At 41.0% G+C, this 16446-nt stretch overlaps 1 protein-coding gene across 1 annotated transcript in view; it reads right to left on the bottom strand.

Moving 5' to 3' along the window:
- The window catches only part of LOC139298547 (collagen alpha-1(XIV) chain-like), a 117927-nt gene that overhangs the window by 18000 nt on the left and 83481 nt on the right, over positions 1-16446 (bottom strand). Inside the window, exons 27-36 of the mRNA XM_070921193.1 lie at positions 14640-14783; positions 14158-14322; positions 13931-13969; positions 13362-13500; positions 13020-13162; positions 12694-12803; positions 9996-10154; positions 8047-8124; positions 7780-7866; positions 7270-7323 (exon numbers count right to left, since the gene is read on the bottom strand). Of these exons, the coding sequence (XP_070777294.1) occupies positions 7270-7323; positions 7780-7866; positions 8047-8124; positions 9996-10154; positions 12694-12803; positions 13020-13162; positions 13362-13500; positions 13931-13969; positions 14158-14322; positions 14640-14783 (1118 nt within the window). The remainder of the gene's footprint in view (positions 1-7269; positions 7324-7779; positions 7867-8046; positions 8125-9995; positions 10155-12693; positions 12804-13019; positions 13163-13361; positions 13501-13930; positions 13970-14157; positions 14323-14639; positions 14784-16446) is intronic.

The raw sequence follows: 16446 nt of genomic DNA, 5'->3' as shown, positions 1-16446 counted from the left end.
GCGACGGCTCTCGGTTTTTGGATCTGTTGCAGTTTTATTTACTGTTGCTGTTTACCATTAATGCAAACTCAAATTCTAAATGTAAAATATCAATTATCAGTATTGGCCTTAAGAATCCAGTATCAGTAGAGCTATAGTTGTGTTACCTCAAGAACTGGCAACCGTGAGCAGTCGTGTCACCTGTTTCAGCTGTGACGTACTTAACAGGGTTTTTAATACGGTGATTTTGATATTCTTTTCTGATTTCTTCCAATTTAATATGTTTCAAAATGTAACTATAAGAACATAATTGTAAATATCTCCACATTGTTGGGTGAAGAAATGCTGGAATTTATTGCAGTTTGGCAAAAACTGAAGTCTGCAACAAATGTGTTGATAGTACATCTGTATTTGTGGTCTGTCTGGCTGCTACTTCCTTGATGCTCCCTGTTTAAAAGCTGCCACACTCACAGAGAAACAAACAGTAAAGATTAGGACCACTTCGTCTCAAGTTCTTTCACCTCTCAAGATGTCTACAGACATTCAAGCACCAGATTTGAGTTTGAAGGTGAGATATAGCAGAGGAGACAACAACGGAGGAGAAAAAGACGAGAGCCAGGTGGAGATCTACAAGAACGAAGACACTTTGAAACACAGTCAAACTGATCATGAGTCCCGTAAAGTCCGTAAGTATAAAATAACAACTGAATATTGTAGAAGGAAGACAACCGATATTTGTGCATGTTTGATTAAATCCTGACGATGACTGCTTACTCCATTTAACTTTAGTAGAAAAGAATCAATTTAACTTTAGACTGATCTGTGCTGTGGAGACTTTGAGACGCTGAAATGCAATTTAGTGCCACACGAGTTAAAATGTCACAGTTCTTACTGAGCGGATGAGAGCAATTTCAAAAAGCCACTTCAGACATGCTTCATGACTACATGTTTTACTGTACTTTGTCTCTGTAGGACCACTCACTCAGAACAATCTTTCAGCTGTCAAAAGAAGCCATTTCAGAGCTACTGCAGGGATTCTGGGAGTGCTGTATCTTCTGATATCAGCTGGGATCTTCACGCGCTGTGAGGACTCACTTTTTATTCTATAACAACATATCAGGCTCTATTTTGTGGTCATTTGGTAATTTCTGATATTATATTCTCTTTCAAAGCAGGGTAGGGATTTCAGGTGCATGGAGAAGGGAAAAAGTCTGAAGAGGTCAAAACTCCTGCAACACCTGCAGTATAAAGAACAACTTTTTAATGATGAGCTGATGAAGGCCACAAACTGACAATAAACTTGTTCTTTATGCTACAAGTGTTGCTGGAGTTTTGACCTCTTGTAATCCCAGAGCGCAGTGCCATCACGCACAGCCTTCAATGTTTATTAAATCACATCCAAATGACAGCAGGATGTTACCAAATAACCACACACTGTTACACACATCAGACTGGTCGGTTATAACTGACTTCTTTACAACCATGTTACTTTAACCTGAATGATTTTATGTTGGTAATAAAGCTTTGTGTTCTAACCAGATATTTTAGGCACTCTTGATAAACACAACTTGGTGACAGAAAGAGACCAGCTCAACATCAGTCTGCACCAGGCGCAAACCAGAATGATGGATCTCACTGAAGAGAGAGACGAGCTACAGACCAGATATAACATCCTGAGCAAAAAGTACAGCCAGTCAGAGGAGGAACGACAGATGTTGGCAGGTGAGAGAGGTTGTTAACAAATCTGATCTTTTGAGTCTTGTCAATCTGACATCAACTTGACTATTTGTTCTCCCCCCCCCCCCAATGTGGAATAGAGCAAGCCAACTGGATTAACCACTGTTCTAGCCTTCATCTACACCATCATCGACATCCATGCTGTTATTAAAATCTATATCTAAAATCTATATCTAAGACATCTATACTTTGTATTTATTGAGCTGTTGTTTGGTTAACCTTTCTGCATTAATGAAGCCAAGCCTGTCAGCTAATTGAGCCAGTCGACTTGAGTCTGCAACATATATCCAGCGGCCCATTTTGGTCATGATGGTGACCTGAAGCCGTCAGTGCTCTGCTAACTCTCTGGCTGCCACACGGCTCATCTGACGCTGTGCCGTCTCTTGCTGCTACTGTTTATGCTGCTGCTGTTCATACAGCATCTCAAAAGCCCTGCCTCCACCCCAGCATCCACCTGTAGGATCTGAGTCTACATTCCTCTTGGGGGAAGTTATTGTCTCCAGTCCCTGCAGTCTTGATGCCAAATGTCATGCTGTAAATATTCTACATTCACATAAAAATCCATTTCTCGTGAGCCTGCTGACTAAAATAAGATAAATGATATGCATAGATGATCAATGATTATTTCAATATATGTAAGTCAATGAATTCTAAAAAGCTTCAGCTTACAGCTTCAGTCCCTTGAAAAAACACACAATCTTTCAAGGCCTGAAGTGTTCATGTGAATGAAAGATTTGGATGACATGGCTTTGATCAATTGTTTTATAAGATTGTTCTAGAAAGTACAATACTAAGAGTCTACAGCTAGTGGCTAAGTAAATCGTTAGACACAGCAGGGCTTTGTGCTACATGCTAATGTTAGCATACTAACATGCTGACATTGACCATCTTAGTTTAGCATGTGGCAGGCTAACATCTGCAGAATAAAATAAAATGATAATAGCTCTAGATGAAACTTTAAGGGATCACCAAAGTTATCACAAGTCGTCTTGAGAGGAACATAAATGTTTGAACCAAATTTCATGGCAATCAGTTCAATAGCTGCCGAGACATTTCAGTTAAGACCACAAATCACTGGATGAGTGAAAACTTTGCCCTGCTGGCAGACCTAGATGAAAAGTCAAGGGATCACCAGAGAGATTAGGATTCATCCTCTGGACACCATAAACATCTGTATTCAATTTCATGGCAATCCATCCATTAGTCACAGACACATTGAACTAATACATAATCCTTACGTATTCAGTGCCTGATTTACTGATGCAGCAGCTCCTTAAGCAGTCCGCTCCTGGTCTGCACCAGGGACAGATGCACTCTGAAAGTGAAGGAGCGCTCAGAGGGCACAGTTCAGAGGTGGGATTTGTCTGAGATCACCAAACACAGAAAATAAATGATAACGTAGAGATCCTGATTTGATCCATTTACTTTGGCTGCACAATTACTCATGAACTAAAGTGAGCAGCCTCCTTAAACTGAGCAGCCAGTTACACAATGTCATTGTCTTGTCAAAAGAAAGAAGCGTGTGGTTGGAGCCTTTAATGGTAATTGAACATCAAGTTTAAATTCAAGCTGACGAACATCAGCCACAACCACCTGCCCCCCCGTGTGTCACATCTGCACCTGAGGAACAGGTTGAGAAGGCTCAAGAAATCTGCCCCTTAATGCTGCTTTCCTGCTTCCACTTACACATTTGTAAAATTGATTTGATAGTTTGCTAATTTACCCATGAAATACAAGCAAAGACTGGAGTGTTTAATCACCTAAAATCCATTCTTATAGAGCCCCTTCTTTTACTGACTTAGCATTGATTGATGTCAAACGTACAAAAACTGCCAAACTCTGTAACCTGACTCTGTATTTCACTCTGCATTGTACACACTATATATACCATGCATTAATTGTCCTAGCATACGCTTCTTGTGTTTATGGTTTAGATGTGACCTGCCAATAAACTGCAGATGAAAATTAACTTCCAGCTAACTCTGATGTAATATGTAATATAATATATCACCATATATGTCAATATTTACATTAGATATTTGACATAGTCCTTACTCATAAATTAGATAATATTAAAAATAAATAACTATTAATGCAAGTTCAAGAAATCTTCCGTGTTTATTTGCGGTCATGGTAAATTCAGTATAATGTATGTTTTGGTAGAAATAAACTGATTGGAATGGAGAGTTACTATAACAACTACAGCGGGGTGATTTATCAATATTTATTAAAACCATTATTTGGGATTTAGGTTATAGTGATATGATACAGCTTGAAGTTTTTCTGAAATGTCAGTTCAGTGAGTTTTTTCATGTCATTTTGTCAGTGTTTGGGCATCGTATACACATTTCTAATTATCATCTTTAATAATCTTTAATGGAGTGTTAAATATCCTCTGAAAGCACCAATAACTGAACCTGAGACATCGTGACATTATATACTGCATATAAATATAGGTATTGATATTTCCCAATTCAACTTGAATTAAGCATTGTGCTACATAACATGCAAAGCTGTTTTATTTCTATCACTTAGTTTCAGTCTTCGAAATGGTTTGAGAGCTGTTTTATCAGGATATAATGTTAGAGCAGTGCTGCTCATGCAGCCACAAGAGGACCACATCCAGCAGCAGACACGGAGAAGATAAACAGTGTATTTGGCTGTTGCACACTCACAAGCTGCTGCTCGTATCTGATATTGTGGAACCTTCATCTGATAGCAACATTAACCTCCAGCAAATGGATTTTTCGGAAGAGTAATGATAAGAAAGATCATCACATATTTAAAAAAAATGAATGTATTAGTGAACATTTTGGTCACATTTTTAAGTGTAATGCAGGTTGGGCACCATAACGATTTCTCACTTTCACCACTGTACATCACCGTTGACGGGTGTATTTATTGTATGGTGCTCTGAGGTTGTTTGCCTTCTTGATAACATTTGCATATAAAGTAATAGAAATGTCCTTACAACCTGGCATCAAAGTATCATGATCCCACATGGGGTCTCCAAATAAATGACAGCCAGAATGTTATGTGCAATTAGTTAAGATTCTTCTTTAATTAGCTGGAGTGAATTTTTCAAAAAGTCAAAGACTGAACATTGTAATCATTCATCTACAGTTACGTCAGTAAGATAGTGTATTAGTGCATATTTCATCAGAGATCAAGCAGTGTGTAAAGAGTGTATCTATGTTCGTGGTTTGCTGCTACGTTCTTGATGCTCTTTGCTGAAAGCTGCCTGACACAGAGAGAAACACACAAACAGTACAGCTTTGTCAAAAATAAGTTTGTTTTTAGCTGAAAGACTTAAGCAGCGCCACACCACAGGAGTCCAGCGGAAAACTGGTAAGCATAAAATAACTGCTTTTTTCAGTAACCATTTAATAGCCACACTAACTCTACTGCCTTCACATTTGTTTATTACTTCTCTACAATTCAAAATGTTCTGCAATTGGCAAGATGACAAAATTACAACAAGACTGATAACTGCATCCTAAATGAATGTGAAATCTATTAATCAATCTGTAGTGGAAGTTGAAGACATAATATGTTAAAGGAAAAGTGGGTACATCAAAAAACTAACATACTACTACTACATAACTATACAGGAATTGACTAGACTCTGCCTTTATCTTTACTAAAAAGAAGTGCTGCCCTGCTTTTTAATTTATAATGGCTGTTGACAGATGTTCTAGTCAGGATGGAGGGATGAGATTTGGATGCAAATGTTTGAAGGAAAGCAGAGAAGAGTGTCGGAAGAGACCACATCTGATGGTTATTAACAGCAAAGAGGAACAGGTGAGTATCTGTATTTGAATTTGTGCAATCTTTGATGTGAGAGCCAAAATTGACGAAAATGAAATGTGTGTGACGTGAAATGTCTCCATGTAAAAACTTTGTTTTCTAACTGCGGTATGTTGTTGCATGTGTGCAGTTGATTAGATAAGTCTTGTTTCTAATGCAGAAAAAAAGATGAACAAGGCAGGAAGTGAGGTTCGCACAAGTTTTTTTTACCAAATACTACTGGAAGAAAACATAGAGAGGTTGAAGCTTCACAAATATTCTGTATGATGGCCCTGAGACACAAAATACAACAATATTTATTTTTTTCTAAACAGAAAACATTTAAAAGCACAACATTTCAGAACCCACCATGTGTCTTACTTGTATGCTGACTGAATGTCTAAAATGTCACGCCCAGACACACACTTCTACTCTTATGCCATGGCCTGTGTTGATGAAGTTAGCAGCCTGCAGGTCAGAGGGACAGCAGAAAATAAAAAGAGACAGATATCTAATATCTGTGTGTGACAGAGGGAGGCTACGAAACCTCATCTCCACTGGAAAGACAGTTTTAATAGTGTGTAGCAGAAGGCAGCACTATCTCTCTGTTCCTAAAGGCTTAGTATGTTCATTCAATTAAGAACAAAAACAAAAACACATTGTGAACCCTTTCCTTCCACCTGAACACCAGGAGGTGGAGCGGAGGAAATCTGGTCGGCCACTTTTCAAAATGAGGGGAAGACCTGGCGAGACCTGCTCCATCATGTCCAATCAGAGTTGTAAATGAAAACACAATGTAGTTTTCACTGTGTTGTCGGTGAGAGTTACTGAAATGTTTTCCAAAGAAAGCTTGAAACTAAACTAAGGAAAGTACCTACCTTTTCTGGTTTGTGAAGATTTCTTGTCTGCGCTTGTTTTTTATTGCAATTAAAACATTTTTGTTGTTGAAATGTTGCACATTTTAAAATGTTCTTACGTTGTCAGGTTGATTTGTTTAAATACTGGGTTCTCTATTAGCATGTTTTTTGTTTTGTTTAATCTGAATTATTGTGTGTTAGATTTGTCAGTGGGTTAGGGTTAGATGTCTGTTCTGTCATCTGAAATGTTCCTGTGTTTTCTGTCTGATCAGTTTTAAGAAACACTGCATTTTTTCCTTTTTCTATTTTGCTGTTTTCTGTATTGTGGTGTTGTACAATCTCATAAATAATAAGAACAATCGCTGCAAATGATTCATTGAAGAAAAATCGGTCTGAAATATGTTAATGACAAAATTAATTATTGTCCTTGTTTTGCTTTTGTGTGTATGTGAGTTGTGTAAAGTGTGTATGGGTGTGAGTGCTCACAGCAGCTGCTGTGTGTCGCAGGGCAGCAGTGGTACTTGTAAACATACTATCATTACGAAAATAACAAATACTTTTAATCATGCATATTCCTCTTTCATTCAGAAAACAGGCCTCTGTCTTCTTTAAGGTGTGAATATGTGTGAGCTCTCAGTGAAACCTACCGGAATAAATGAAGGTTATTAAAAGAAAAACAAAATGACCTCTGACGGGCCGGTGGACGCAGCTACGGTGGTTTAGCCTGAGCAGATACAACGTGGATATAAGGAGAGTTCACAGTAGCTGCTCTTTGTTTGGTTGAGAAGAGTTAAAGGAAACTTAAAGTGATAGCAGAAAGATAGAGTTCACTTCCTGTTTAGTGTGCACGACAGTGGGTTTTCACACCGTTACCCTTTCTCAGAACAAGTATCAAAAAAGACCGTCTTACCACCGGGCCTGGCTCTCCACGATCACCTCTGGCTCCTCTGATTCCTGGGCCTCCCTGTTTAAAACACAAGTAGCAGGAGTTGATTAGAGGCACACAGTGAATTAACAGTGAATCCACAGTGTCTCACTATTGTTTATGTGCGTCTGTATAGATCAACAGCCGATCTTTCAACCCGCAAAGCTGAGATACAAGAAATATGACTTTTAATGTGCCAAACAGAAAAGTGAAAAGAAAACTGTCATGAACTTAAGCAACTCAAACTGTACATGAAGCATGTGACGTTCAGGTGATGTCGTGAGTCTTCATCTTCAATTATGGACAGTAATGCCAGCAGAAGGGCACGAATGTGAATGTATGAATGTAATTCAATGTTTCTGTGCAACATTTCAATCACTCGTAGATATTCATTATGTCTGCTGAAGATGTCTGCCGAGTAATGAAACGCATTAACCAGGAATTCTTCAGTGTCTGTTTGTGAGTATGTATTTGATGCATTTGTGTGTGGCTCACTGGTGGTCCAGCAGGGCCGGGGGGGCCTTTGCTGTCCTGGGTGCAGGTGCAGGCTTTGGGCATGGCCGGGCAGTCTGCCTCCTTCCTCTGGATGATCGCAGCATGATGGAGAAAATAAAAAAAGAAAAGAAAAGAAAAGATTTGGCAATGACATGAAAAGTGATCAAATAAAGCAAACAAAGTGGGAGTGTGACTTATTAATCCTGTACTGTATATTTCATGTGTACAGTAGGTGTTGTGCAACATTAACATTAAAATGAACCTCACCAGACCAGGAAGTTCGCAGCACTTGTCTCTGTTGGCCCACGAAGTGCTGCAAACAATGTCAAAGATCTGGAGCTGGAACTGCAGAGAAGGAAAACACACCCAACTCCTTTTAATAACACCAAACACCAAAATATGTATAAATACACAGCTGATCTTTTAACAGCAAGGTGGATGTTTGACAGTCTATGCAACGTCCCACGAGGCAAAATCCTGCGAGAAGCTCTCACCTGCATGGGGGATGGTTGTTGCTGCTAATCAGCCAGACCCAGGGCTTCATTTGTGTCGGATCCAAATCTATTGTGAATGCTCCGATTAATGAATGTAAATAAATAATGCTTTTTAACAGCTAGCACCGCAGCATTGTCCAGCGTGCTTCCCCTAACCTGCTGGACCAGCACCCTCTCTGTGTCCCTGGACCTCCTGATCTACAAATGAAGCACCGGCCTGACCCTCCAACAGTGATATGATTCGACAAACTTAGAACAACACCATCTATGTTACTTAAAGACACGAGTATCTCCCAAAGTCTCAAACCCAAAACTGGATTAAACTTGGGGTTTTAAGATATCTCGTTAATTCAGAAAAACACATTTTTCTCAAGCGACTGCATTAAGCTTTCGTACAATTCAGCGTATTTTACTTGTAAAATCAGTTTAAACTTTGTGTCTTGAAAGTAATCGATAACTGTCTCCACAGGGATCCTTTTATATAACGACTGAACGTTAAGCACTTCTAACTGGCTCAAAGTACTCATGTCACAGTGTCGACTTCTGTAACTTCATGATTGAATAGACATCAAGTTAGAACTGTTAATACATTCAGAAACTTTCCCTGTGGGATCTAATTTTCGTGACCATAGAAGAGAGAAAGTAAACATGGCGAGTCTAAAACAAATGTGATGAGAATCAATGGGGGTTATTTCCAGCACGGCAGGATTAAAATCACTGATGAGCTCTGCAACTGCTACAAATCACTGGATGTCGCGAGGTATTTCAGTACTGTGCAAACAGATTACTGTCAGGTTTACAGCTTTCCTTTGAACCCTTTTGCAAAGGTCTGTGTGTTCAGTTTGACGAATTAGGCGAGGTGAATTCTGACGTATAAAATTAGTATAGTCAGGGCCGCCCTATGACAGAGAGAAGAACACATCCAGCTGTTCCTGGAGGCCAGTGTTTGAAAACCGTTCGTCCTTCAAGAGAACCTTGTTGTACTGTGAGGTAGCCTTCTTAATGTGCATACAAGGGTACAATCAATAAACAGAAAGGACCAGCAGCTGGGTTAACGGCCTCTTAAAGGCAGCATTTTGTTTTCTTCTGTAAAAACCACCAACTTGGCTGCTCAGTTTTGGGTGCCAGTGGAGAACATTTTAAAAATGACACTGGTGGGGTGGGAAAGTGGAATTCTTCAGCTTCAGAGCAGTCGATGTCAAGGGTTTTCTCTTCAAAGGGAGATCAAACCAATCAGACACAACGTCGGCCTCTCTGCTATTTCTGGAGGAGAGCGGCTGGAAATTGATTTGTTTGCATTCATAAAGCTGCTCAAGGAGACGGCTGAGCTTTGATGGAAAAAAAATTAAACACAGATGAAACCACTGCAACAGCATGAGATCAAATACTGTCAGTTATAACTCGTGCAGTTACTACGGTTGCACAGGAGACATGAGATGTCAGCGTGATCGACCAATCAGAGGCAGGATCAGCTCGGGGATCTTTTGGGTTGGCACGCTCAGCTGATTAAATCTTTGTGTTGATAGACAGTCAGTGGCTTCTAAGGACTTGACCAACAATCACAGACACAGTGACACAACAAGAGAACAGGAAGAGACTGAACATTTTGTCGCTCTGCCTGTGTGGTGTGTAGTTGTGTAGTTGTGTGGTTGTGTAGCACCTTGCCTGCATGTTTATGTTAATGCTTATGTGTGTGGTACAGCAGGAATGTGTTATCCTCACCGGTGCAGAGTTGTCCTTGTTCCCTCTGGAGCGGACCATCCTGCCCAGGACTTCCAGTCCGTCGACGGTGATGTTTCCCGCCGCGCTGATGGTTTTCTCGGCCACCATCTTGCAGTCGATCACCACTTTGGCGCTCGTCTTGCTGATTGCAATGTGAAGCTGCGTGAGAGAAAACATCAGACGTGTTGACTGAATCACTCCTTCAAACATGTTTTTAGTGCTGAAACACCTGAAACCATTCATGAACAAATCACCTGAGATGATGGACTGACGGTTTGACAGTAGTAGCCACGCATGCAAAATGGCAGAAGGGATCAATGTTTTACCCTTTCCTATATGTGCAGCCTTTCGAAAGTTTTAACTCTATGTGCTGTGGTAGAACAGCGCCCTCCTCCTGTCAGGTGCTGGAGGTAGAGGCTTTCAGTTAACTTTATTGTGTGTGTGTATATTTAAACTGCCAACGTTTTCATGTTGAGTGAATGAAATACAAATGAAATACAAATGAAATAGAAAAAGCTGCGTCTGTGTGTGGCTTCGCTAAAGCCTGTTCAGGAAAAAATATTTAACCTGATTTTACTTCTAATATTAAATTTCAAAGAAGCGCAAGCTCAAGCTTAAAATGAATGCCTTTACAATACTATTGCATTACATTTACAGCTCCACAACCTGCAGAAGAGCTGGAGCCGGGACAAGAACCAGGAGAACACGTGGAAAAGAAACTATAAAGAGCTCCCTGAGCGACACTGCTGTGGTGATAAAACACTTTGAGCTGCATGTCACGTATGAAAAGAGCTACACAAGTAAGGTTATTATCATGATTATTAGTAGCAGAGTAGAGAGTTTGGCTGGACGGTGTTCATCATTAACCTCACAGCTCTGACGTAGCGTCCTCTTCACTGACTATGAGATAGTAAAATCACAGAGTGCACAAGTTTACTCCAAGGCTGACGATAGTTATGTTATGTTTTCCACAAAATGTGGAAAACATAACATAACCCTACATTTGCATAGTAACAGTGCTATCATTAGTCATTAACATTAGTAATAGTAGTATTAGCTTTAGGTAAGTTGTATTCAGGGTTTGTGCTGGGGGGGCCGACTGTGTGTTGAGTTTAACTTCACTGCTGCTGGGAAATTTGTTGTAAATGTCAAAGTGATTTTTCATTCTGAGATTCTGAGAACTTTTTCAGCAGGGAAACAAACTCCGTGTTGGTGCACTGAAGGTTTCAGAGTGAATTCACTCATTTTAAAGGTGAACGCTGAGACACAACAGGAGCCATTAATGTCAACGTATCTAATTACATATTGTGGTGCACTGAAAACATAGAGACTGATAATCCAGGGCGAAAATAAACTCTTGTGTCCCACCAGAACTGTTCGTAAATGTTAAAAATCTAAATCAAAATAAAATATAAAAGGAAATATTATCAGTATTCAACAGAATTGCAAGCTGGCTGAGTTGTAATGATTGACTTTATAATTTCTATTTTAGGTATATATTCATGCAGATGGGCAGCCAAGACTTCTAAACTAAAAATATCTGACACTTTGGAGGTTAAAATAAACAGTAGTCATGGTGGCTTATTCTATATCAGGAAAGCCAGCTGTGAAGCTGTAATCACAAAGTGTGCTACTGTATCTACTGCATGCCCACTTGTGTGTGTGTGTGAATATATACTTGTACACATTTGCAGGTATTGCAGAAGCCCTCCGACCTGCATTAGCACTGCAGGAGTGTAATATAAATCCTATTGAGAGTGTGAAGTGTGACGCCGCACTGCTCTATCAGCCTGAAAACCTTGCTAAAGGAAATTTCTTCACTCTTGTCATATTTCCAAGACGTCAGCTTTTCAGGAACTACGAAATATGACAGCCCGAAACATTCAGAGTTTATCTAATAAGTGTGAAAAGTGTTACAGAAGCTGAACTCTGTAACCCACAAGGGACCATTCAATACTACAGATTAGTTAAGACATGCCAATCGTTTCTACAGTGATGACTATCAAATTAGAGATGTCCTCTGATTCATGATCACATAAACCTATAAAAATGACTTCAGGCAGGCACAGCAGGTGCTGGTCTTCGAGGATTATAACATCCACTATGTATGCAGTGGCTCACACACACACAGCTAGCAGAACAAAGGTGAGAAGGTAAGCAGGATAAGCTCTGCTGACAGCGAGCAGACAGAAGTGACTGCAGATCAGTCAGCGAGTCCCTCAGCACTGACACACTGACACTAACTCAACACGACTGAGAGCAGGTTCAGGCTCAGGGCACGACTCAACTACAGTCAGCCTGTCAGGTCTCCAACGACTGTCTCACTGCGCAGCCAGGTTTCAGATGAGAGGAGAATGGGAGGAGGGGGAGGAGGGAGAGAAGGTAAAGGAGGGACAACCGAGCAAATAAATGAACCAATACACTGATTAACAACTGGACCAGTCGACCAAAAGCCAGCTTGTCAATAGAAACAAGAGCGAGGCAGTCGTTTAGTCTGTCATTCATACTGTACATCACTACGGCCCCCGAGTCACTCTGCATCATCTTAGTTTGTATCAGTGAACAATCTCACGCCTGTTGACTTTTCATCATTCATGTCCCACAACATCAGTGTAAACATTATAACGCTGAAGTATAAATCGGTCACGCTGACGGATGATCGATCAGTCAGACAACACAGGACCGGAGTGATTCTGACCTTGTGGAAGCTCCCGTAGAAGAGTTTTTTGATTTCTGGCCCTTCGAAGGTGACCGTCTGGAAGTCTCCTTTGTAGTCATTGTTGAAGTACGTCAGAGTCTTTCCTCCGTCTGCAGGAAGACACACAAACTACATGTCAACAAGATAAAAAAGGAAATAAAGCGCTCATTCCTAATATTGAGCGCCAAACACTTTCGTCCAATGCTCCTCACAAAACCCTTTTATTCATACGAATGTGAATGAATTCATCATGACTGTGATTCGTAATTATAGACATGAAGAGACACAAATGTGTTGATATTGATTTTGCTGAAAACCAGACTCACTGTCGAGGATGACTCCCACCAGCGGCTCGTTGTTCTTGTTGAGGATCTCCCAGAGGGCGAAGGGCTCCTCTGGCGTGTCGGGCAGCAGTCTGAACAGCAGGGTGATGGTGTAGTCGGAGGGCAGCCCTTCAGGGTGGATGTACCTGTGAGTCAGAACAGAAACATCAGACCCAGGGAGATATTGTGAAGCCTTCTTGGTTATGAGCTCTATCTACGTCGAACGCAGTGGATTATGGGCTGTGGAGCATCTGTCAGCGCTCATCTGGAGATACAGCATTCAATAAACAAGGAACTATTTCACGAGAGAGGAGACTTGTGAAAAGTGTGAATATGTCTGCGTACCTGGTCGGCTGTGCCAGAAAAGCATCACTGTGCAGGTGGAAGCAGGGGAAGGTATTGAAGGTGCCGGGTACCATGGAAACGCCAGACACGCTGCCGTACCGATTCTCCACCAGCCCGAACAGCTCCATCATACGGAAACCTGATGACGGGGGGGAGGGTATTCAAAAAGTATAAAATGTCAGAAGCCACCATTGAAACTAAACACAACAGTAAGCTAACCTTTTATGAAAAGCTTCAGGAAGATCTACTTCTCTGGGGCAGCTCTGGGGATGTTGATATTACACTGCTCAGTGGTCAGTGATTTTAATCCTATCGTGTGCATGTGTGAGATATTTCTCCTCCTATCACAGTAATAACTAAAGCACCAATTGCCCCTTATTTTGTCCCAGAGAGACACCTTGTATTTTAAAAGTCTTTAAAAGTTTTAAAAGGTTTCCACTCATCCAAGCAGCACCAACATTACATGACAATGAGAGTAAAACAGACTTTCTGTTTGTATAAAGCAAACACAGCTGACAGCAGGATACTTCTGGATCTCTGGCACATCCTCAGGGTATTCGATCTTTTACCTGGTGTTGTGCTGCCGCTCATCGGCACAGATGGACAAGCTGAGAAAGAAAGAAAGGAGATTTAAATTAAGAAGACAGCCTTAAAATACAGCCATTTTCAATAGTGTAATTAAGAAACATCACGTTACACGAATTTGGACTGAAAGTGACAGTGACATAAGGTGATCTCTCCCAGCATCACATCTAGACGGACTACCTCAAACTGTTTGATAAGCTTAGTTACTCACTGGCAGTGGCGGCCTCACACACAAAGGTCACCAGCTTCTCCTCGATCTTCTTAAAGGCGTCCAGGTCGTCCACGAAGAAGACGTGTCTGTCGCTGGGTTTACTGGCGATGCTCACCAGCTCCCCGTAGTCGGCGTCAGCGAAGCCGATAGCAAACACGATGTACCCTTTACAGGAAGACAGGGAGGGAAAAAACCTTCTGCTGTCTGACGAAGCAACTACTCCACAAGCCAGAAATGATGTCCAGGTTTTGTATGACTTTCATTATTATATAACCGCTTGATTACACCACTGGTAAAGTGGCCTTTTATTGAATGGAAAAGTAGGAAATGGACCAAATAGTATACATACATTTTAATGTTAATGAATATTAAATGTATTGCTGCTGTTTATTTCTGTCCCAACCGGCCTTTTCTTCTCAAATCCAAACTGGATATCTGGGACTTTTTTTAAAGCTTCACGTGAAACCACGAACAGCTCTGACCTTCCATCTGCATCTCCTTGGAAACCTTGTTGACGTCATCCTGAGACCGGCCGTCGGTGAGGACCACGAGGACATTGGGGATCCCCCTCCTGACTCCTCCCTCCGCCGTGAAGATGTTTTCCTTCACGTGCTGGATGGCTCGACCTGATTGGACAGACAAGACTCGTCAATAAAATCCCATCATCCGGTCAGGTCTGATCATACAGTTATTTTGACTGTGTGAGAAAGAGCTCGTGCTTCATGTATTGATACAGGGTGGAATAACCAGCCTCCCCCCCAAAATCACTCATGTCTGTCACTGTGGACTTTGTGGCGTTTTTTCACAAATTACTTGGAGAGAAATCTGACTTACAACATCATTAATCTGCAAAAATCTATTTTCTGTACATGGAGAAGACGAACGCTGCCTCACATTACATTTTTTCCTGTTTTATTTTAAAGATGAAGCCTCCCCTCATGCTGGTGCTGCTCCGAGGCTGCAGGACTTTATTTCCACGTGGCAGTAACCTTTGAAGTCAGACCTTTCGGTTGCTGTTCCTCCTGCTGCTGGGTTTTCCTGCATTAAAAGATCTGTTTGTCCTCCGTTTGACACCTACTGTTTGCTTTGTGGCACAAAACCAAAACCTGTTTATCTAAAGACGCAAGACCCTGTTGCAGCTGATTTTCATACAAATTCATTTTTATATGTCACTGCAGGATGACAACTTGACTCTTTTCAAAGAATGACAGGACGAATGACGAGAAACCGTCTTCTATGTTTTGTCCAGCTAACATGTCAGGAGCAGTGAGGAGCCATTCTGCAGCAGTCTGGGACCAGTTCCACATCTAAGACCAGTAAAGTACTGAGCCAGAGTGCTTCAGGGAGGTTTCAAAGAAAAGAGAGGACACCTGGGATCCCAGACTTACTTAGAAATCTAATTCAACTTTAAATGACAGCTGGAATGTGAGGACTGCTGTAGTGCATGTTGGTTTGAATCAGAGACAACTGGAGGCTTCAGTATCAAAAAGAGAACATTTTGTTACTGCAGCCATGGTGCTGAGCAACGCTACACCGTTTCACTATTCATTATCTATTCAATCATATTTTATTTTATTTATTTGATATTATATATCATGCAGTTAACAAAACTGACACATTTATTTATAATAAAAATAGTTTCTCCGTTTTAAAACTGTATATTGATCACAGGGTTTTCTTTAGGGTGTGATGTTTAATGCAGGATGGGCCGCAGAGCTGCTGCATGGCTGCTGCATGGCTGCTGTTACATTTCAATAAAGGAATTCAGTAGCACCAGGTATTTCAAATTGATCCAGTAATCAAACACTCTTCAGGCCTGCGGGATCTCCGGGGAAGGATTCTTAATTGCAGTGTGCAGAAGGAAGCGACTGAGTGCTCTTAAACTCCCCAAACTGCTGCTTCCTGATAGAAAAGGAGCATTAGTGTTTTACAGTGTGACATTACCAGTGGGAGAATTCCTCCCCAGCAGTGACGCTGTTAGAAATCTGTTCTCCGCAGTGTCGTCCCTGCAGGAGGAACTGGCTATGCTGCTTTGTAAACACTGATTAATGAGTACACCTCTCCCTGCTTCCCCACAGACTTCCTCTCATTACACACAGGCCTCCATGCACTTCTACATGTACAGGATTGTAGATATTAATGCTAACATGCAAACAACCTTATGTAAACGTGTTTTACATGAATGTATGTATGAAGCCACGTGTTCAAAAGGGCAACAAAGTGCAAATGTTTGACTGGCACACACATATATCATTGACACAAAGCACAAAAGCAGACACACACTTGCAC

This window comes from Enoplosus armatus, chromosome 16 (assembly GCF_043641665.1).
Source record: "Enoplosus armatus isolate fEnoArm2 chromosome 16, fEnoArm2.hap1, whole genome shotgun sequence".
In the NCBI taxonomy this organism is placed as follows: Eukaryota; Metazoa; Chordata; class Actinopteri; order Centrarchiformes; family Enoplosidae; genus Enoplosus; species Enoplosus armatus.
Note: the sequence above shows the minus strand (reverse complement) of the source record. Positions and strands in the feature narration are given on the sequence as shown.